Here is a 22,713-nt window from a genome sequence, read left to right on the forward strand (position 1 = left end):
GTTTTCTTCTAGGTGGACACTCTATTGGGAAAGGCACAGCACAAAATCCTGAATTCGATCCTGACCTCACCAACACTCAAAGCACTAACAATACTAAAAAAACTGAAAACTCATCCAATTTTGATGACATTCAATCTACAGATTCGGGAATTCTGCATCCACATGAAAGTGATCTACTTAGAAGGAGACTGTCACAACAGAAGTCACCACCTGATCAAGACCAAATGTCACGAGACAGAGATCCAGGAGAAGATAATCCAAGTGACATGTTGAATGAGTTATCTACCCTTGGTCATGGGAAAGGTTCACCATATGTTAATGTTGACTCAATTGTTAGGTCTGATGAGAGAGAAATGGACCAACCTTCAGCATTTAGGCCTCTGTCAAGAAATATAAATGCCTCACCTAGATATGGACATGACTCTAGGCCAGAAGGTCATGAAAGGTCAAGGACTTCACAGAGTGAGAGTCTTCAAGATATGGACGAAACAGATATTAAGAAAAGGGGTTCAGTGGCTAGCTCTCAAGTATCAGAGCAGAGTCACAGAAGCTACAACAAGTTAACAGGTATCTTCAACACATAGAAAGGAACACAAAAATATTTGAGGAATTGCAGTGTTAATTCTTGAAAAAGGTTTACAGAATGCTACTAAAATCTTCACTACATTTAACATTGATATCCATTCCTAATGACAAAAAGAGCTTTTATGGAAATTTTGTATTAGTATGCTTTAAGCATATTTTTGTTTTTTTTTTTCTTCAAAAATAACATTTTAAACCCTATATATGATATTGCCTGAGAGAATTACAATGAACCACACAAGCACTAAGAAAATAATTTGACATACCACTAGCATGTTTGTATATAGTGCATTAGAAGTTTGAATTTGTAATTGTAAATTTTGTTGTTGTCTTAGTGTTATTTTGATTACTTTTTGTTTATTATTTTTTTTTTATTGATGGTGTTAGTAATTCCCATAGTATGTAGTTGTACAGAGTATGTGGGAGTAGAATGTAGAATTAACCATCATTGAATGGAAATGATTTTTTTAACTCCATATGTTAGTATGTCTTGTTTCAAGTGCAAAGTTGAAAAACAATAAAAAAAAAATCTGGCCAAGACATGTTTGTCCTTTAAGAGTCTTAACATTTGTATGTTGATATAAATAAGTTGATTTGAAATCTCAATCAATATTTACCTCTTTCTTAAATAAAACATCTCCAAATTACTTAAATGTTTAACCACACCCGATCTGGTCAATTAATGTAATAACATATTTTGACTTTAGTGTTTATATAGAATGTATACAAGTCTATATTCCTTATTTTTGGTCATTATGGTACTTCTCGTGATTACTATCTTCTTTTAACGATGTAAACATTCCTGTCTCTTATTGAAATCATAATTAAGGAATCTGATCATAATTAAACCATTGTAAATAATTCACATGAAAATCTGTAATTCTTATAGAATACACAGCATATTGTTAAAATCAGGTGAAACTTTTGAAGTTGTAGTTACAAAAGAATATTTAATTTTTATACGACCGCAAAAATTGAAAATTTTTTGGTCGTATATTGGTATGACGTTGGCGTCGTCGTCGTCGTCGTTGTCGTCTGGCGTCGTCCGAAGACACATTGGTTTTCGCACTCTAACTTTAGTTTAAGTGAATGGATCTCCATGAAATTTTACCATAAGGTTCAATACCATGAAAGGAAGGTTGGGATTGATTTTGGGGGTTATGGTACCAACAGTTAAGGAATAAGGGGCCAAAAAGGGGCCAACAATAAGCATTTTTGTAACTTCCAGACAATAACTTGTGTGTAAGTGTATGGATCTCTCTGACATTGTACCACAAGGTTCCATATCACAAAGGGAAGGCTGTAATTGATTTTGGGGGTAATTGCCTCAAAATGTTAGGAATTAGGGGCCAAAAAAGGGGCAAAAAACAAGCATTTTTCTAGTTTCATGACAATAACTTGTGTGTAAGTGTTTGGATATTTCTGAAATTGTACTACAAGGTTCCATATCACAAAGGGAAAGCTGGAATTGAGTTTGGGGGTAATTGCCCGAAACGTTTAGGAATTGGGGGCCAAAAAGGGGCCAAAAATAAGCATTTTTCTAGTTTCCAGACAATAACTTGTGTTCAAGTGTATGGATCTCTCTGAAATTGTACTGCAAGGTACCATACCACAAAGGGAAGGCTGAGATTGAGTTTGGGGGTGATGAATCAAAAGGGGGTTCAAAAAATTTTGGGGGGGGATTTTTTTTTTTCTTTTTTTCCTTTTTTTTTTCTTTTAAAATTTTCCATTTTAAGTTGATTATTTCTGATTTATATTTAAAAGCAAATAATAATGATATGGTAGGAGATACACACCAAACAGGATGTGTAAATTATTATATAATAAGTATTGTGCAATAGCAAGAAATTTTCAATTGCACAGTATTGCACAATAGCAAGAAATCTTCAATTGCACAGTATTGCGCAATAGCAAGAAATCTTCAATTGCACAGTATTGCGCAATAGCAAGAAATATCCAATAGCACAATATTGCGCAATAGCAAGAAATTGTCAATTGTACAGTATTGCGCAATAGCAAGAAATAATCAATTGCACAGTATTGTGCAAAAGAAGATACTTCGTATAAATTGCTTATTTCTTGATCAATTTCAATGGGGTTTTATTCTTGAATTCTTGGGGTTCTTTAATATGCTGAATCTAACCGTGTATTAAGTTTTTGGATTTTGGGCCCCGTTTTTAAATTGGTCCACATTGAGGTCCAAAGGGTCCAAAATTTTACTTTGTTTGATTTCATCAAAAATTGAATTATTGGGGTTCTTTGATATGCCGAATCTAACCGTGTATTTAGATTCTTAATTTTTGGTTCTGTTTTCAAATTGGTCTACATAAAGGTCCAAAGGGTCCAAAATTAAACTTAGTTTGATTTCAACAAAAATTGAATATATGGGGTTCTTTGATATGCTGAATCTAACCATGTATTTAGATTTTTGATTATGGGCCCAGTTTTCGAGTTGGTCCAAATCGGGGTCCAAAATTAAACTTTGTTTGATTTCAACAAAAATTGAATATATGGGGTTCTTTGATATGCTGAATCTAACCATGTATTTAGATTTTTGATTATGGGCCCAGTTTTCAAGTTGGTCCAAATCGGGGTCCAAAATTAAACTTTGTTTGATTTCAACAAAAATTGAATATATGGGGTTCTTTGATATGCTGAATCTAACCATGTATTTAGATTTTTGATTGTTGGGCCCCGTTATCAACTTTGTCCACATTGAGATCAAAAGGGTCCAAAATTAAACTTTGTTTGATTTCATCAAAAATTGAATTTATGGGGTTCTTTGATATGCTGAATCTAACCATGTATTTAGATTTTTGATTATGGGCCCAGTTTTCAAGTTGGTCCAAATCGGGGTCCAAAATTAAACTTTGTTTGATTTCAACAAAAATTGAATATATGGGGTTCTTTGATATGCTGAATCTAACCATGTATTTAGATTTTTGATTATGGGCCCAGTTTTCAAGTTGGTCCAAATCTGGGTCCAAAATTAAACTTTGTTTGATTTCAACAAAAATTGAATATATGGGGTTCTGTAATATGCTGAATCTAACCGTGTATTAAGTTTTTGGATTTTGGGCCCCGTTTTTAAATTGGTCCACATTGAAGTCCAAAGGGTCCAAAATTTAACTTTGTATGATTTCATCAAAAATTGAATTATTGGGGTTCTTTGATATGCCGAATCTAACCGTGTATTTAGATTCGTAATTTTAGGTTCCGTTTTCAAATTGGTCTACATAAAGGTCCAAAGGGTCCAAAATTAAACTTAGTTTGATTTTAACAAAAATTGAATTTTTAGGGTTCTTTGATATGCTGAATCTAAACATGTATTTAGATTTTTGATTATGGGCCCAGTTTTCAAGTTGGTCCAAATCGGGGTCCAAAATTAAACTTTGTTTGATTTCAACAAAAATTGAATATATGGGGTTCTTTGATATGCTGAATCTAACCATGTATTTAGATTTTTGATTATGGGCCCAGTTTTCAAGTTGGTCCAAATCGGGGTCCAAAATTAAACTTTGTTTGATTTCAACAAAAATTGAATATATGGGGTTCTTTGATATGCTGAATCTAACCATGTATTTAGATTTTTGATTGTTGGGCCCCGTTATCAACTTTGTCCACATTGAGATCAAAAGGGTCCAAAATTAAACTTTGTTTGATTTCATCAAAAATTGAATATATGGGGTTCTTTGATATGCTGAATCTAACCATGTATTTAGATTTTTGATTATGGGCCCAGTTTTCAAGTTGGTCCAAATCGGGGTCCAAAATTAAACTTTGTTTGATTTCAACAAAAATTGAATATATGGGGTTCTTTGATATGCTGAATCTAACCATGTATTTAGATTTTTGATTATGGGCCCAGTTTTCAAGTTGGTCCAAATCGGGGTCCAAAATTAAACTTTGTTTGATTTCAACAAAAATTGAATATATGGGGTTCTGTAATATGCTGAATCTAACCGTGTATTAAGTTTTTGGATTTTGGGCCCCGTTTTTAAATTGGTCCACATTGAAGTCCAAAGGGTCCAAAATTTAACTTTGTTTGATTTCATCAAAAATTGAATTATTGGGGTTCTTTGATATGCCGAATCTAACCGTGTATTTAGATTCTTAATTTTAGGTTCCGTTTTCAAATTGGTCTACATAAAGGTCCAAAGGGTCCAAAATTAAACTTAGTTTGATTTTAACAAAAATTGAATTTTTAGGGTTCTTTGATATGCTGAATCTAAACATGTATTTAGATTTTTGATTATGGGCCCAGTTTTCAAGTTGGTCCAAATCGGGGTCCAAAATTAAACTTTGTTTGATTTCAACAAAAATTGAATATATGGGGTTCTTTGATATGCTGAATCTAACCATGTATTTAGATTTTTGATTTTTGGGCCCTGTTATCATTTTTGTCCACATTGAGATCAAAAGGGTCCAAAATTAAACTTTGTTTGATTTCATCAAAAATTGAATTCTTGGGGTTCTTTGATATGCTGAATCTAACCATGTATTTAGATTTTGGATATTGGACCATAATAGGTGAATGTCCAATTTAAAATTTTTAAGTTCTTAGACCACATTCATTCTGTGTCAGAAACCTATGCTGTGTCAAATATTTAATCACAGTCCAAATTCAGAGCTGTATCAAGCTTGAATGTTGTGTCCATACTTGCCCCAACTGTTCAGGGTTCGACCTCTGCGGTCGTATCAAGCTGCGCCCTGCGGAGCATTTTATTTATTTTTATATTAATAAACTTACTGTAAAGTGTAAACATATGAGTATGTCAGACATAAATGATGGATGGAATTTTAGTGGAACTCTTGTTATGAATTAAACACATTAAATAACTTTTAGGTTTAAAACGCACTAATTAAATAACTTTTGAATTTAAACATGTTAATTGATAAAAAGATGGCTTGAAAAATCTTTTAATAAAACAAGAACAACTGCATGGAATAGAATTGTAAAAAAGAATGATTTATTTATGAATTTTATTTTTTTCCAGGTGGTCCATTACGACCTGGTGGAAAGCAGCCTCCCAAATCTCTACCTCTGATACAAACTGTTAAAGAACACCCTGATATGCCGGATTCTGATATCATTGTAAGTATATGTCATACTGTGGATTCATTACTATTCGTGGGATACCAATTTGTATGAATTCCGTGGGTACAGGTGAACAACAAATTTAAATGTTCAATGAAATACAAATTTCTGAAAGGCTTATATGCAGACTTTGACACATTCCCCATTTCCATTCTCAATTTTATTATGCAAAACCACAAAATCAAATATCCACGAAAATGCAAGTTTTTCACAATCTACAAAAATTAATATCCACGAAAATAAAAGGAGTCGACAGTATATGTTAAACTCAAGTTAAGGACAATTATCAACTTGATATTGAGATGGTTTTCTGAAATTCATTATCATATACTTTTTAATAGGGGAGCCAGAGAATATTACAGAATTATATTAAAATTTTGACACAGTTCAAATTAGAATATAAGATTGATGCTTTTCTAACATAAAAACTAATAATTGATTACATTGGGCAATTATGTACCAGTTATCTCACACAACTATTTATTGTCTTTATTCTACATTTGCCACAATTATACAAACTGATATAAGAAATAAAATAACCTGATAATATATAATTAATACCATTTCTTTGCAGGAAACAAGGGAAATTCCAGACTTGCATGCCAAATATCCTGCCTTAAGTGGAACCAGACTTAGAATGAGTATATCTGCTGCTGATTTAATTGGAAAAACAGTAAGTTGTCAGGTTGGCTCTGACGTGTGTAGATCTGTTTGTCTGAAATCAGGAACCTGCAACTCTTTTCACACAAATTCTTACGATTAAAATTGATCATAAGTTGAACTGAAACATATGTATGTATGTAAAAATTTTTGGGAACAGAGCCTCTGGTCAGTTAAGGCTGTGGCTATATCTATGTGTTATCGGTCCTTTGGAGAATTTGGTGTTGATGGCAACTTATGTATAATCTCTTGTAAAGGTGAAAGTTTGATAAAGCTCTTTGTTTTTTAGACCTAAGATTTAGCTATTATTTTAGGTCTTTTTTGGTCATATAGCTCTTCATCTGTTTCGGTTCTTATACATCCTTGGCATTCAAATATTAAATTTATAAAGCATAATTTAAATTTTTTACCCCTTGAATTTGAATAAAAAAGATTAATAAATATAGATGCTCACAAGATATGTCTGTCACTTATCAGTAGTTATATTTTCAATTATTTCTTACATGTTTGCTTTGGAGCTTCAAATTACTTGAATATTATGCAAAATTGCAAAAACTGCCTACAAAGACTCATTTTGTGACTGCGTCATTAATATTTATGTATGAACCAATGTCTTACCCAAAAATATAAATTGCTACACATTGCCATCTATAAAAAATCTTAAATGTGGGTTTCTGTTGCTATAGCTTGTTATAAAATTCAATATTTCCTACTAAAGCTAAATTTAAACTTTATTAAATCGTAAGTTATAGAAGTATTTATAGCTGTTGTCTTTTTTTTAGCATGATGAATTAGTGCTATTGTTGATACAGTTGAGGAGAGAATTCACAGCTTTGGAGAAAGTCAGGAATTATTATAGGGAACAGGTACAAAAGAAAAGATCAGCGGAGATTGCATATAGAAAAATGTAAGTTGTACTGGTAGCATGAGAATTGTAAGAGACAGTGTAGAATTAAGGAAATCTAGTTTGCTAATGAGAATTCACCAGTGTCCAAATGACGTGAACAACTATAGGTCACAGTACAGCCTTCAATAGTGAGCAAAACTCATACCACGAAGTAAGCTATAAATGGCCCCATGTAAAATAATTAAAAAAAAATCAATTCCTGATTTACTACAAATCAAAAGAAAAAAAGAGGACAGGAAGCCACCAACAACAACCACTGAAATACAGGCTCCTGTACAAGGTTTTCTTTTGTAGAGTCTTAAAATTGGGAAACAGTGAATACATGTACTAATTTCATTGTGAACCACACATTTCTTGAGTAACTTTCATCAGTATGCTCGAGACCAAAGTTGGAGAGAATAAGCATAGAGATTTTAGAGCATAAAACAAAAAGGCATAAAAATAACAGCCAAAGTTTAAGGCATGTGTCATGTTGATATAAATGAAAAACCTTCAGGGTTTGACATAAGGTTATCACTTAAGTGCTGTTACTTAAATACTAAATACATTTGACAGTTAAAAAGAATGAACAAACTTCACCTAATTATTTTCAATTAGAATAGTAACTTTTTACGATTGTAAATTATCAAAATAATCATTGCTGTTCTATTTTTCACCAATAGACACCTCATTCATGGGAAATTCTAATGTATGTTGTATGCACTTCAGCTATCAGAATTATTTTAAATGCCAAGAAATAAAAGAAAATCAATGGATAGCTTTCAGCCAAACTGTGAACATTATAAGTTAGATGAAAGTTTTTCTCTTATTAGATAGATTTTGTTATTATATGGTACTTATCTTTATAGGCAACAAGATTCTCACCAGCTAATAGATCCCAGACTGGAGGGTCAACATAATGAATATGTGGAAATGAAATATCAAGGGGAGGAGTGTGATAAAAAGTTAGAAGTTTACAGACCTATTGTTAACCTTGTACATAATATGGTTAACATGGGCAGTCTATATGGAGGGGACAATTTAATGTTAGCCTCACAATATAGAAAGGTAAGTAAGACGTGTACAGACCTATTGTTAACCTTCTACATAATATGGTAAACATGGGTAGTGTTTATGTAGGGGAAAATTTAATGTTAGCCTCACAATATAGAAAGGTATGTTTATTGAGGATTTAATATGAAAAAAAGTTAGATTGATTGATTTATTGGTGTTTAATGCTGCTTTAAGCACTCTTGGATATATTATGGCGAGCAGTTTTTATTGGTAGAGGAAGACGGTGAGAACCACAGGCCTTTGGTAGAAAACTGACAATCCTAGTCAATTAAGATAGTAGAACATACCTGCCATGAGCTAGTGATCATTATTTAGATCACTTGGCCTACCAGCCCCCTGAACAAAAAGAGAAGTGGGGTATGTGTCAATAAGGTAGCAACTCAATGATGCAGAAAATCAAAAGAAGGAAAGGGAAGCGAAATTCATTTTAGTCTAACAACATACAAATATATGCTGTACTGTGGAGATTATATTTTAAATTTGCAATTTTTGGGTAGAGATTGCATGTTATGCAATCAAAACCCTATGGTACTGACTTGATATTTTAATCTTCCAAGGTTTATCACTACTTTTGAGATGCACAAAATATAGTGCATTGATCATAACATTCTATACATGCTATCCATGAACATTTCCAGAAATTTATCAATGAAATATATGCTCTTGACATTCAAGTTACAAAATGATTTTATACTTGTCAAGAAAATTACATAACTTGTGCAAGATGCAGGAAACTATCTGTTCTAAAAACATCAATGATGTCATTGTTAAAGTAATCTTTAAAATTGGAGTTATCTTCCTCTGTCCATAATTGTACTTTATAAAATGCAGTGTTTAGTTTCACTTCCCACGGATGATTATATATAAATTAAAGCAATCTTTACCCTTCAGTGCTCACAAGCACTTTGATTATGAGGTTGACATTTGTGTAGGATAGAGGCATATGAGTTATATTTTTATTGATTAAAGACATAGCAAATACATATGAGGATAAAATAGAAATGTCATACTACATTGCTGCTTCTCCACTAAGCACCCGGAACTCAGGAGTAAAAGCAAAATCTGGTCAACTAGAGAGTCAGAAGAATGTGTCTGGTAGGGTGACATGTCTTCGTGGAGACTGTTACCTTTTGAGCTAGCGCATTAAAAATATGTCTCAGTGTGCCAGTCTAGCAAAAAAAAGGTTTCATATAAATTTCACATTACCATATCCTAGTCCTGATATGCATGTAATATTTACCGCTGGATGTTGTACACCGATCAGTCATTGTCATATTACATAAGTATTTGATTGTCAAGAGTATTTCATTCATAGCTATATTATGTTTTTATGCCCCCTTTAGGGTCATTATATTTTTCGGTCTGTGTGTCAGTTCGTCCGTCCCTCTGTCCCACTTCAGGTTAAATTTTGTGGTCGCTTCAGGTTAAAGTTTTTGGTCAAGGTAGTTTTTAATGAAGTTGAAGTTCAATCAACTTGAAACTTAGTACATATGTTCCCTATGATATGATCTTTCTAATTTTAATGCCAAATTAGAGTTTTGACCCCAATTTCACAGTCCACTGAACATAGAAAATGAAAGTGCAAGTGGGGCATCTGTGTACTATGGAAACATTCTTGTTTCCTTCATTGATAAACTTGATTTTTCTTTACAGCATTTATTATCACCTGAACAAATGTCTCCTCCAAAGAAAATGATTGAGTTTTCAAGAAAACATCAAGAAGATACAATAGTACATCATATGAAAGAAGAGGTTGACCATTTGAAACGGGACCAAGTTGATTTGGAGGTATGGCTATTGATTTTGTATTGATCAGGGCTCCAAATTATATTTTAGTGGATTATGTCAATGTCAAATTGACAAAAAGACAAAATTACATTAGGGATGCAAAAGTTGAAATTAAGAAAAAAAAAATTGATTTTGGAAGTTACACCCATTCAAATAAGCATCTACAGAAATATGCAATTCAAGCAATTACTTTTTGAAATATAAAAATTTTGTATTTGAAATTTAAATATAAATCAAATTGGGAAGAAGGAGACGTGTAAGTCTTCAGATACAATGTATTAAACAAGCAACAAGATGTGTTTATATTATTAAAGGGAAATAACTCACCTTCATCAACTTCTCTTGGTTTCAATGCTATAGGCCTGTCTTAATTTTGAAACTGTTAATCAGTTGGAATATTTAGTGTTTCTTTTTAATATATCTAACTGATATTGTGTTTTTAGGAGAAATTAGAAAGATTATATGAACTTGACAGACTTCTACAGGAACAGTCATATAAAGTCACAGCATTCCAAGAGGATAAGGTTAGTATGACTGTTGCCTTCTGATACAAATAATACAAATTGGTGTTCGTGATTCTGTATTACAGTAAGCCATTTAATGATAACTTGGTAGCATGTTCAATGATGATTTGTACAAAATAGATGCATTATTTTCTTGAAAAACTAATGAGAAAATATGCCATACTTGGTATGCATTTAGATTTACATTAAACACATATTTATGATTTATGATGGGAATCTTGAATTATATATTTTCCACAGAACCATGGAAGCAGTATGTAAGTTCTTGATATGAATGAAGTTCTTGTTTCAAAATTCCAATAGGGAACACATATTACTGTAAATTCAGAAATTATTGCGAGGTTTTTATTAATGCGAATAATGCGACTGGGTGACTATCGCAAAAATAAGAACTTGTATTCTGATGTCTGTTACATATATCTGTATGCAGATTTTCATGACATCGCAATAATTAAACTCGCATTTTTGTTCATTCTTGAAAAATGGCAATAATAAATGCACGCAATAATTTCTGAATTTACAGTATATTATTGTAGTAAATAATCCATTTTGTAAGACGTTTCGGCCACTGGCCTTCTTCAGTTTCTATATTAAATTATATTAGAAGGATAATAAAGAAAATGAAGACGGCCAGTGGCCGAAACGTCTTACAAAATGATTTATTTACTACAATAATATGAATGAAGTTGTTAAAAAAAACAAACAAAAATATAGAATGAACAAAAACGTACAGTTGTCAAATTTTTTTAAACAGACACTGATTTTAAAAATGACATTCTAACTTTAGTTAGCCTGAACCAAATGCTATAAAACGTATTCTCAATGCTTATTGCCACCAAACACAGATGAAGTTCTAATTTGGGAGGTGTCCCTTTGCCAGTTTTGGGTTATGTTCCTTTGTAAATTAAAGAAATTGCAGAATTTGCCTTATATTTACAAGCTTGGGCATCTGTGTCCAGTTTATTGTTTGTGCTTTTAGAAGTAGGATACAACTTATTTCTAAATGCATTTTATCTTTAAATATTTATCTATTTGTAAAGAATTACTTGTGTTTTGCAGGATCTACTAGAGAAGGCATTACAAGGATTATTAAGACAACAGGATATGGTACAAGATAGTTCTCATGAATTGCATCATCTTATTAAACAACAGAGAACTGTAGAGAAAGAATTATCAAGAGTTTTATATCATTTAGCTGAGGCATCTAAGGTAATGGCTTTAATCATAAAAAAATGAAAGAGAAGAAAAAATTAATAATCATCATTGCATATGCAAAAAATACTTTGTGATTCTCATAAATTAAGATATTCTTATTATGAAAAAAATATTAATACTTGTACATTCAACAAATTCAAGGTAAGACATTGCAGTTAGCACATATATTTCAAATGACTGGTAATCTCAATTATACAGCATAAAGAGTAATGGAGATTATTTGTAAAAAAAGAACATTTGTTTTCAATCAAGAATAAATCTTTGAAGCTTAAATTTTGAGGATTTATATTTTAGGAATTAGAAGAAACGTCAGCTGAAAATAACAAGGTGGAACATGAAGTAGCTTTACTGAGGTCAAAAGTTCATGGGGAATTGGCCAGGAGTAAGAGTGCTCCTTCTCTTGTAAGTTTTATTAACTTCAGCTTTGATCTGAACAAGTAGTTATCATTGCTAACCAATAAGAAAGGTGGATTGTAAATTATATCATCATTATTGTAACACTAAACTGATCGAGGTAAAGATGCCTGTTTTTATCTAGCTTTTAGATATAAACTGACTTTTGTTGAGTAGTGGATATTTATATACTAAGAATTATTTATGATATTTTTTGGTACATCCAGCACCTTTCAGCATCATTGAGGGAAGCAGTTTCATATTAAAAAGGAATAAATGTCAATGAGACAACAACTGAACAATGCAATAAAACAAAAATGGAACTTCAATATATTATTATATCCCTGCTTTAATGATGTGAGGAAACAGTGAAGCACATGTCCCTCACAATTTTGGTTTCTGTATATAAATTATGACTTGATTGAATCTTTTTAAATTTGAACACAATATCATTGACCATAAAATACAGGACAAGTTAAATATTGATGATTTTGAAATTTACAGTTTATATTTAATTTACAGAAATTGAATCACATAGATTATTTTATCTTTTTTACAGGTTAATGAAAATATGAGAAAAAAGATGACAATGGAGAAAGATCTGGCAAAAGTGAAAAACATTATGGCTGGGTTATCAGAAGAAGGTCAAAGGTTATCTGAAGCTATAAATACTCTGAAAAGATCCTCATCTGGTGGTGCTCTTAATCTGGTCAATGGTGAGGACAAGCCAAGAAAGAAAGAGAAGACTGGAACTTACATGGAAACTGACCTTGACACTACAGAATCCAAAGACTTGTCACAGGTCAAGGCCATTCTGTCTCAAAGGTCACTAACCTCAGTTCCTGATGATATGAATATTAATGTTGAAACAGCTATTTCTCCCAAGTCTGTTGATTTCATTGAGTCACAGGTAAAGATATAAGTAATATGTTAAATTTTGTTTTTGGCATCAGATTTAGGAAATTGTTACTTAGGTGTATGATATGTATTACTTCGAATAATAGATTAAGTGTACATTGTATTACTATACATCATTTAGCTTGATATTTTAAAGGTTTTCAATAATTGATAGTTGTATGAATTTGATAGTTAAATGCATATTCAAAACTCTAAAGTTATATAACATATGGCATTATTAAGCTCTGTTACTCATTAAATCAGAGCATTATAATTCATTTGTGTTTTTTTTTTCTTTTTTTGTTAATTCTGAGTCAATTATTAAAAACAATACATTAGATTAAATGAATACTGATCATGAACATTCCCTTTTTTCACCAGGCTCCCCAACCATTGGAATCAATGGCATTTAACCAGGAAGAAGGACCATGGGATATCAGTGATGCTGATGAAAATACAAAGAGATTTTATGGTAATTTCTTTGTTTATCAAGTAATTTTTGGCATGGGTTATCTAATGGATTTTTTTTTTTCAAATAATTTTAAGTTTTTATTTTATAAATAAAATTCAAGATTAACACATGCCAAGTTGAATTACTCTAATCCCACCTAATTGACCATCAAAACTGACAAGCTATTGTGAATTTGTGCTATTTGATCAAAATCTTACTCACTTGGGAAAAGATAAAGTTGTGAAAAATGTCATCTGTGAGTTAAATTGAGTGATAAGTTGGGAACAAATAATACTTCTTACATATTTTATACATGCTGAAATTGAAGTTTGTATCTTTATTTACTTACAAACTAACCAAAAATAGAATCTAAGAATAAAATTAATTTTAAGAAGAATTTATGCAAATACTGTCAGATTGATAAGGTCAAAATGTATTTTATGGCTTATGTGAACAAAATTTGTTATGAAGCAATATTGAATTGCAAACATTTTGTCTATAAGCAAATGTAATAATAGAGTCATAGAATATATAATTTTATTCAAATAGTAGTTGTTCCATTTTCACTTTTAGAGATAAAAGACAACATTTTACTTGAAGTTATAGTTAATTTTAATACAAATGAAGAAGAATTTCTGTAAAAGATAATTACATGTTTAATATAGAAGTATAGATAATATTTAAAGTTGTCTTGTACTTGTCTCTAAATGAAAAATGGAACAGCTTCTATACAATTCATTTCATTCACTCATATTTCTTGGAAGTTGGACATACCATTTTTAACAAAGCTTTAAATGTGATAATTTGCCAATATCTGATAGATTGTGTTCACAGTGGTAAAATGTATTACTTTTCAGTTTTATTTGAAGCCAATGCAGATTGTTTGAGTTGAAGAGAAAATCATGATTTACAATATTAATTAAAAAAAAATGACTTAACATACTGTATGATTCCAGTTAATGTTATGCTGACAAATTAAAACTCTTAGATTTATTATTGATTATTTATATTATAAAATTGAATGATGTACTTTTCTAGATGAAATAATGCTATACCCAAGAAGGAATAAGGTGAAATGAATGCAATATTGCCTTATTCAGATACATTTGCAGTAAATTCAAAAAAATTTTGTGAAGTTTTCATTATTGCGAAAATTGCAGCATAATAGGTACATCCTCTTCATTTGATCTTTGGTGGATAAATGTCTCATTGGCGATCATACCACATCTCCTTATTTTTATATAGAAAAAATAAAAAAACTTCCATTTTGAATTTCAAAAACATTTATTTTATGCACTATTTACTTGACTCGCAAAAAATATTAACACACTTTTGTCCATTCTTTAAAAATCGCAATAATATATTAGGCAAAAATTTCTGAATTTACAATATATTGTAATGTTTCATAAAAAAATATGGAAAATGTTGCATTTGTTTCATTGAAGTTCTTATAGAATATGCTTTAATATATATCGTAAAAGGATAAAAAACATGAAAATTATATCATGTTGATACATTTTAAATTATGATTAAAGATTAAATATTCAATATTAAATATTCAATATTAAAATTAAATTGGAAATTTTAATTAAGCAAAGAAATTATTTCAGACAACTATTGAAATCATTAAGGTAAAATATGAAATTGGTTTGTCTGTAACTCCTGTTCGCTATAGTAGTTTAGATCTTTAGATGTTTAGTCTGTGTGATAGCCTGCTTTGAGAGGACAAAAACTCTTAACACCCACAAATCATTCTTCAAACACTATCTTAAACAGAGTCGAACATTTTAAACCATTTTTTTAGACACATAGGTTCATGTAGTCCTCTTCAACACAGGTTTTTTTGCTTGAGGTGTACGGAAGGCCCTGTCCAATTGACATTTTATTTTGCTTTGAAAATAGGTATTCTCCCTAAAGAAAGACCAAAAACATTGACAGTACGGGATGTTAAACGTCAAAGTGAACAAAGACGAGAAAGGGAAAAAATCAGAAAAGAAATTGATGAATTGGATTCTGAAGGTATATGGTTGTTGTGTGTGTTTGACAATTGTTGTTTAAGAGTGCTCAGCATGTCTTGCTTAAAATTGAGTGTATTCCATCACCAATTATATAAATCATTTGTACAGAAATTGTAAATTGTTCAATTTTGACCATGGATTTTGATTGAGAATTTTTTTTCAGCTAGGGTGTACCATTTTAAGTTCAAATACACAATCTATCAGGTTTCTTTAAAAATTCCTTAATTTTTCCTAATTAATAAATCATCATCATGCATTGTTTTTGATATGTATAATATTTTTTATGATTGTGCAAATTAAGTTTTATGATTTTATTACAAACTTAATTTGCACAATGTGGAGGGTTTTTAGTTGGAGTATTTATGTTCAGTTATCTAATTGCATGTCACACAGTTATATAGAAGTCATGAAGACTATAGATCATAATCGTTATGTTGAACACTGTTTTGTGTAAATATATGTGTAAAACTGTCTTGTTTAAGTTAACATAATTATAGATTTTAATATGTTTTATGCATGACACATCAAATTACCATTATATCTAAAATGCACACATACTAGTCCTTTGTAATCAATATGATCTGTCATATCAATGTTTATGAACTTTCTTTGAGATAGCAGAACTCAAAATAGTTTGTTTAAAACTTATAACAATTGGTAAACTAGTTGACAAGTCCTAGACTAATCTGTTGATTGTTGTTAACCTCTGTATTCACAGTTTGAATAATTGTTTTTTGCCATGAGTAGAATTTTCCACTGGATTTTATGTTTACATTTAACCATTAGGCAATATTAATGAAGAATACACCATAAGTTTTTTGAGGACATAGCAAAAATTTTTTTGAACTAAATCAAAATTAATGTACCGGGTATTGAATTTATCATGTGAAAAATACAGCAGCCGTGATATCTATGGGTGCCCAACCCTAAGTGCGACGGCATGGGTTCAAGCCCAAATTTATATTTGCGGCTTCTCTGATAAGAAAAAAGCAGGAGTAAGTAAGAGCAAAGACTAAGAAGATTAAAGTGTCCAGGTAGGGTGACATGTCTTGTTGCAGTCTTTGACCTTGTAAACTAGCATATTGAAAATTGATGTTTAACAGCCACCCATCATCAGCTTCATCATCATCATGTAAAAAATGCATGTCGATGCATGTGATTGACCTCAGCATTCTGTGTGCCTCCCACCTTTGTTTTGTACCAATCATTTATTGTATTCTGAAGATCTGAATCAAAATCATGCTAAAATAATGTATGAATGAACACTGCTTAGAAGTACAGTTTGCATGTTGGATTCTTGGGGAATAGGTAGCAATATTTTGTATCAGTTTAATATGAATAGATTGCAAAACTTAATTAAAGAGGTAATCTGACTTTTTAGAATTGACTGTTATCTTTTTATGTAAATACTTTATTGAAATGGTTTATGTAAGCACATGACATGTATTGATAGATAGCTATAAAGTACACTACAGTTTCATCAGTTTACTCTTTCTTGTAAGGTGTTAGTTTAAGTTAAAGAGCTCATGTAAAAGGGCATCCTTAAAGTCTGTCATTTACTTCTTGAAATAACCAGGATTGATTTAATTTCAGATCCTAGTTGGGCCAGTTCTACAGTGAGTCCAAAACAGGTAGCTAACAGAATAATTTCTTAAATTGAAGACATTCAAAAAGGACTTTTCAATTGTTTTTCAAGTTTATATCAATTGTTTTTCAAGTTTATATCAGTATCTTGTGCTATTCAGAATATGATTTGAAAGTCTTTATTTAAACTGTGATTTCTTAAAAAGAGTATATATCCTGCTTTCACCAGGTTAACCCCCAATAGAAAGTTAAATCATTTTCATTTTTAAGTTTCTTTTTACATTCAGTTATTAAAGTTTTCAAATTAATTACATTAATTATGCATATCACATTTTTATTTTCAGGAGTATCAACCTATATATGAAAATCTTCCACCAGCAAACAATGTCCCAAAGACGTGGTCTTCCGTTAATATTGGCGGAAGTAGTAGCAATAACTCATCAAGCACACCCTCCAGAAGAACATCAAATTTACATCTCATAGCTCCTAGACCATTTGTCAGATCATACCCTTCACCGACTGCTGAATCATCAGAAATATTGCCATCAAAATCATTTAATTTTTCAAGTGGACTATCATTCAATGACAGTGGTGTTGTCAAGGCGACAAGGGTCATAGTGCAACCAGGTGACGATTCTAAAACTGCCACATCACCACTGAGTCCTTCAAGGTCGCAGCCCATCGTTAAAGGATGGTCTCCGGTGAAAACTAATTTATTCAATGTGAAACGGACTCCTAAAGGGAGGTATATGACAATATCAAGTAGTGAGCCTGTGAAGATGGAAACGTCACTCTTACAACCAGCATCATTACATTCTGTAGCAGGGGACCTAATGACCAATAACAATGTAAGTACGGGAAAATCTTATCTGAAATGATGATCATAGCTTTTGGTGGTACAATTACTTGATCTTTGTGTTACAATACATGGTAATTTCAGGAAGGTGTATGAATAAAAAACAGGGATAAAAGATTTCTGCTTTTACAAAAATAAAAAAAAAATTTTGAAATTATAAATGAAATGAAATTTTGTACTGTTTTTGATTGGCAGTATATGCTTTAAGATACTGAATCATTTTAATATTGAAAAGAAAAGTGAGAAAAAAGATTGCAGAATGATGGTAGGACAAATGGGGTGCTTCCCAATATTTTAAAAGCTAACTACTATTTTAATTTAAGATGTATATACATTTTTATAAAAACGGATATGTGTAAGTATGTGTGAAGTTGTGTTAGATTAGCAAATAACATGAAACATGTATCAATAAACAGTTGATCTGTTATGTATGGTTTGCAGATGTTGTTTTTACTTTTCTTTCCTTTACATCAATATATACTTTAAAATGTCTTATTGAGAAACTGGAGTCATCATATTTACACACCATTTAAATTTACTATTGGAAATTGATCATGTGAGTAACAATCAGCATATTAAAATTGTACTCTTATTCTCTTGGTTAAATTGAATCCTTTTCTATTGTCAGTAATTATTTGACAGAAGTTTTATTTAGTCATGGGAAACTTAAATTCAGTAGAATATCTCTTTAAATTACTGACAATGACAAAGTTGTTCAATCTTACAGTAGTATCAATGTTTGCTTTGAATTCGGATGTTAAAACCAATGCTAAAATAAGGAGAATCTGACGCTCTGTACCTGAAAAGAACTCTTGCATCAACTCCATGAGGGTTTCATATTATTAAAAGGAGGCAAATTGCTGCCATTATTTATTATACTATTTTGTCACCTGTGACAGTCCAAATTTCTAGTCAAGGATTCCGGTGAACCCTCTGTACACAACTAACCCCCTGTACACAGCTTTCATATTATTTGATTAATAGTATAGTTTCTTCTTGTCTAGAATAAACATGAAATATTTGTCACTGGAAAATGACAACCAAGAACTACTCAATATAATCTATTGGGGAAAAGTACAAACCCATCCCTAAATAAGTAATCAGATAATGATTATTCAATGGTATATTTAAATGTGGTGTAGTTTACGATATCATTTCCTTCCATAGTGTTTCAAAGTCATATTCTCGTTTATTTTTGTTTGTAGAAACATAACATGTAAGTTCTCTGTGTATGTATACTCAGAATAAAACCAATAATCTTCATACAAAAGGCCTCTCATTGTCGTATCAACAACACTAAATCTGTATGCACATGTTGTAAAAACATTTCTCACCCAAAAAGAATGTATTTGGAAGCATCCGTGTGTTTTTTGCATGCAGAATTACAAGTTTTGTAAGACATGAACACCTATTATTTCAATCAGAAAATTCAAGTTATGTATTAATATTATATGTATTAAAAGGACATTATTAATTTTAATCATAAAATATAAACACACTTTATGCATACATGAGTAACTGTATAACAAATGCATATATCCAAGACATCATTTTTGTTGAGCCTGCAACTTTTGTTGCAGAAAGCTTGACATAGGGATAGTGATATGGCGGCGGCGTTAGCTAACTTCTTAAAAGCTTTATATTTTTGAAGCTAGAAGACCTGGATGCTTCATACTTTGTATATAGATGCCTTATGTTACCAAGTTTTCGTCTGTCATATGTCCATTGTCCTTGACCTCATTTTCATGGTTCAGTGACTACTTGAAAAAAAAAGTCAACATTTTTTGTAATGTTAATTTCTTTCTTATTATGAGTAATAGGATAACTATATTTAGTATGTGCGTATCTTGCAATGTCCTCATGCACATCAGACAATTTTCATTTGACCTCGACCTCATTTCATGGATCAGTGAACAAGGTTAAGTTTTCGTGCCAAGTCCATATATCAGATAATATAAGCAGTAGGTGTACTACTATATTTGGTATATATATATGGAATGATTGTAAGGTGTACATGTCCAACTGGTTGGTGTCATCTGACCTTGACCTCATTTTCATGGTTGAGTGGTCAAAGTTAAGTTTTTGAGTTTTGGTCTTTTTTTCTAATACTATATGCAATAGGTCAACTATATTTGGTGTATGGAAATATTTTATGATGAACATGTCAGTCTCGCAGGTTTTATTTGACCTTGACCTCATTTTCACGGTTCATTTCTCAGTGTTAAGTTTTTGTGTTTTGGTCTGTTTTTAATCAACTATAAGCATTAGATCAACTATATTTGTTGTATGGAAGTATTGCAAGGTGTATATGTCTGTCTGGCAGGTATCATCTGACCTTGACATCATTTTCATGGTTCATTGGTCAATGTTAAGTTTTCATGGTTAAGTTTGTTTCTTAGATACTATAAGCAATAGGTCAACTATATTTAATGCATGAATTGATTGTAAGGTGTACATGTCTGTCTGGCATGGTTCATCTGACCTTGACCTCATTTTCATGGTTCATTGGTCAATGTTAAGTTTTCTTGGTTAAGACTGTTTCTTAGAAACTATAAGCAATAGCTAGGTCAACTATGTTTTGGTTTATTGAATGATTGTAAGGTGTACATGTATTTCTCGTTTGGTTTATCTGACCTTGACCTCATTTTCTTGGATCACGTTAAGTTTATGTGTTACTTGTAGAAAAGCTTAATGTTAAGTTTTCTTGGTTGAGACTGTTTCTTAGAAACTGTAAGCAATAGGTCAACTATGTTTGGTTTATTGAATGATTGTAAGGTGTACATGTATTTCTCGTTTGGTTTATCTGACCTTGACCTCATTTTCTTGGATCATGTTAAGTTTATGTGTTACTTGTAGTAAAGCTTTATATTTAGGACTATCAACATAAAATCAATGGTTAGTAAAGAAGGCGAGACACTTCAGCGTGTGCACTCTTGTTGAATTAAGTCTTTATCATGTTTCTTTTTAAACTAATTACTGTTTAGTTATTTCAAACTGCAGATTGTTTAATGTTAAACACAGTTTTCCATATATTATTCCTTTAAATTCCTAATAAAAAACTGTAAAGTGACAGGTTTTAGTTTAATCATCAAAGTTTTGATATATTCATTGATTGAGAAGTTGTCTATCTTTTCCCAATTATAGGAAAAGTAGATATAAGTTTCAGCCTTCTGGCTTGTAAATTTTTGAATTAAGTCCTTTTTTTCTTTGAAATCTATTGATTTCATCTCTGAGTGTTGAATTAAAATAAATAATAATTTTTTCTATTTAAGCCTCCTTTATTTCCCCAAAACTTAATTGCTAATGAATAGTAAAATTTGATATCAAGAGACATATATGAACTCATAACACATTTAGTATTTACCTTCCATTTATCGAATGTTTTTTATACAAAAAATGTTTCATGACAAAAAAAATACTATTTATTTCAACATTAGATAGTATGCGATCAATTTTCTCTTCGTTTTTTTGGTTGGAAATTAGATTAGTCTTAAAGAAATAAGACTTTTTGTCTTAAAAAAAAAAAGGTTTGTGTTTCACAGAAATGAATTATTTGTATATTATTGAAGTAATAAGATTTATTTAAATATTTTAACAGTTAGATATGGTACCAGATATAGTAAAGAGTTCTACCACAAAAGTAGACCAGATGGACGAAGTGTCTTTCGAACGAGAAGTTGTAAGTTACTATGAATAGAATGCAGCCTTCTGTTTCATAATACACCACATGGTCACTTAAACAAACCAGGACACTAGTATAAAAGTAAAACTTCACTTACATCTGTACTGTTTTGTAAGCTTTGAATACAAGTCTCAAAAAAAAAAAAAACATGGACGAGAATGCAGCAACCTCTTAACTATATTTAGTGTAAACCTATTTTATTAACTATATTTCTTACTTGAAACAGGCATGTGTACATCTAGTTTTGATAATACTTAATTAACACCATTACTGGACATCACAGACATTTCTGTAAAATTTTTGCATGATAAGAGAAAATTGCTGACTCCACAGAACAAAAGTGATTGTTGTATATTGTCAAAAGGTTGTATATCACCAAAAAATTCGAAATAGATATAAGATCTATTGGATTTATATTTTATATCTTCTTATAAGCTTTAAAATGCGAACATTGTTTTGTCTGTAGTAGATGAGGATAGAACAATTAAGCTGTCTTATAGATCATCTATTCATAATTACAGGAATATACATTTGATAATCTATTAAACATCATTATCAAATAAGTAAATTTTTAATAATTACAGTTAGCTTTTCCTAACAAAGTTGAGATTCCAGAAAGGTATATGCCAGAATCTGATGAGGAATCATTTACAGAAGAAGAAAAGTATAGGCGCCAAGAAAAATCTGATAGGCTGAAAAAAATTCTTACACAGCAAAGGTAAATATTTAAAAAGTTAGACGATAAGAAAATTGGTAATAAGTGTGATTTGAATAACTAGACATTTTTCACTCGTTTTGTCATCTTATTGTCATTGATAAAGCAGATAATACATCACATGATGATTGATTAATTATTGGTGTTTATCGCCACCAACAGCACTATTGGCTACTTTGTCACAGTCAGTTTTTAAGGTGGAGGAAGCTTACACATGGGGACAAATAGATCACAGTATCATGAGACTACTGTATGGTCTACAACAGAAATTTGATAGCAGCACTAAAAAG

The 22,713-nt window shown here is 31.0% G+C and overlaps 1 protein-coding gene across 8 annotated transcripts in view; it reads left to right on the plus strand.

The window, feature by feature from the left end:
- Nucleotides 1-22,713, plus strand: part of LOC127705489 (uncharacterized) — a 74,764-nt gene that overhangs the window by 46,180 nt on the left and 5,871 nt on the right. For 5 of the 8 annotated variants that reach the window (XM_052209807.1, XM_052209808.1, XM_052209810.1 and 2 more), the window contains 16 exons: nt 13-567; nt 5,580-5,677; nt 6,255-6,353; nt 7,123-7,247; nt 8,096-8,294; nt 9,954-10,088; nt 10,532-10,612; nt 11,672-11,821; nt 12,122-12,229; nt 12,780-13,130; nt 13,499-13,589; nt 15,471-15,587; nt 17,180-17,217; nt 17,515-18,018; nt 21,625-21,705; nt 22,293-22,426. In XM_052209807.1, the coding sequence (XP_052065767.1) occupies nt 13-567; nt 5,580-5,677; nt 6,255-6,353; nt 7,123-7,247; nt 8,096-8,294; nt 9,954-10,088; nt 10,532-10,612; nt 11,672-11,821; nt 12,122-12,229; nt 12,780-13,130; nt 13,499-13,589; nt 15,471-15,587; nt 17,180-17,217; nt 17,515-18,018; nt 21,625-21,705; nt 22,293-22,426 (2,866 nt within the window). The remainder of the gene's footprint in view (nt 1-12; nt 568-5,579; nt 5,678-6,254; nt 6,354-7,122; nt 7,248-8,095; nt 8,295-9,953; nt 10,089-10,531; nt 10,613-11,671; nt 11,822-12,121; nt 12,230-12,779; nt 13,131-13,498; nt 13,590-15,470; nt 15,588-17,179; nt 17,218-17,514; nt 18,019-21,624; nt 21,706-22,292; nt 22,427-22,713) is intronic. The other 3 variants (XM_052209811.1, XM_052209809.1, XM_052209814.1) reach the window with 3 other exon arrangements.

This window comes from Mytilus californianus, unplaced genomic scaffold, assembly GCF_021869535.1.
Source record: "Mytilus californianus isolate M0D057914Y unplaced genomic scaffold, xbMytCali1.0.p SCAF_6, whole genome shotgun sequence".
Classification (NCBI taxonomy): domain Eukaryota; kingdom Metazoa; phylum Mollusca; class Bivalvia; order Mytilida; family Mytilidae; genus Mytilus; species Mytilus californianus.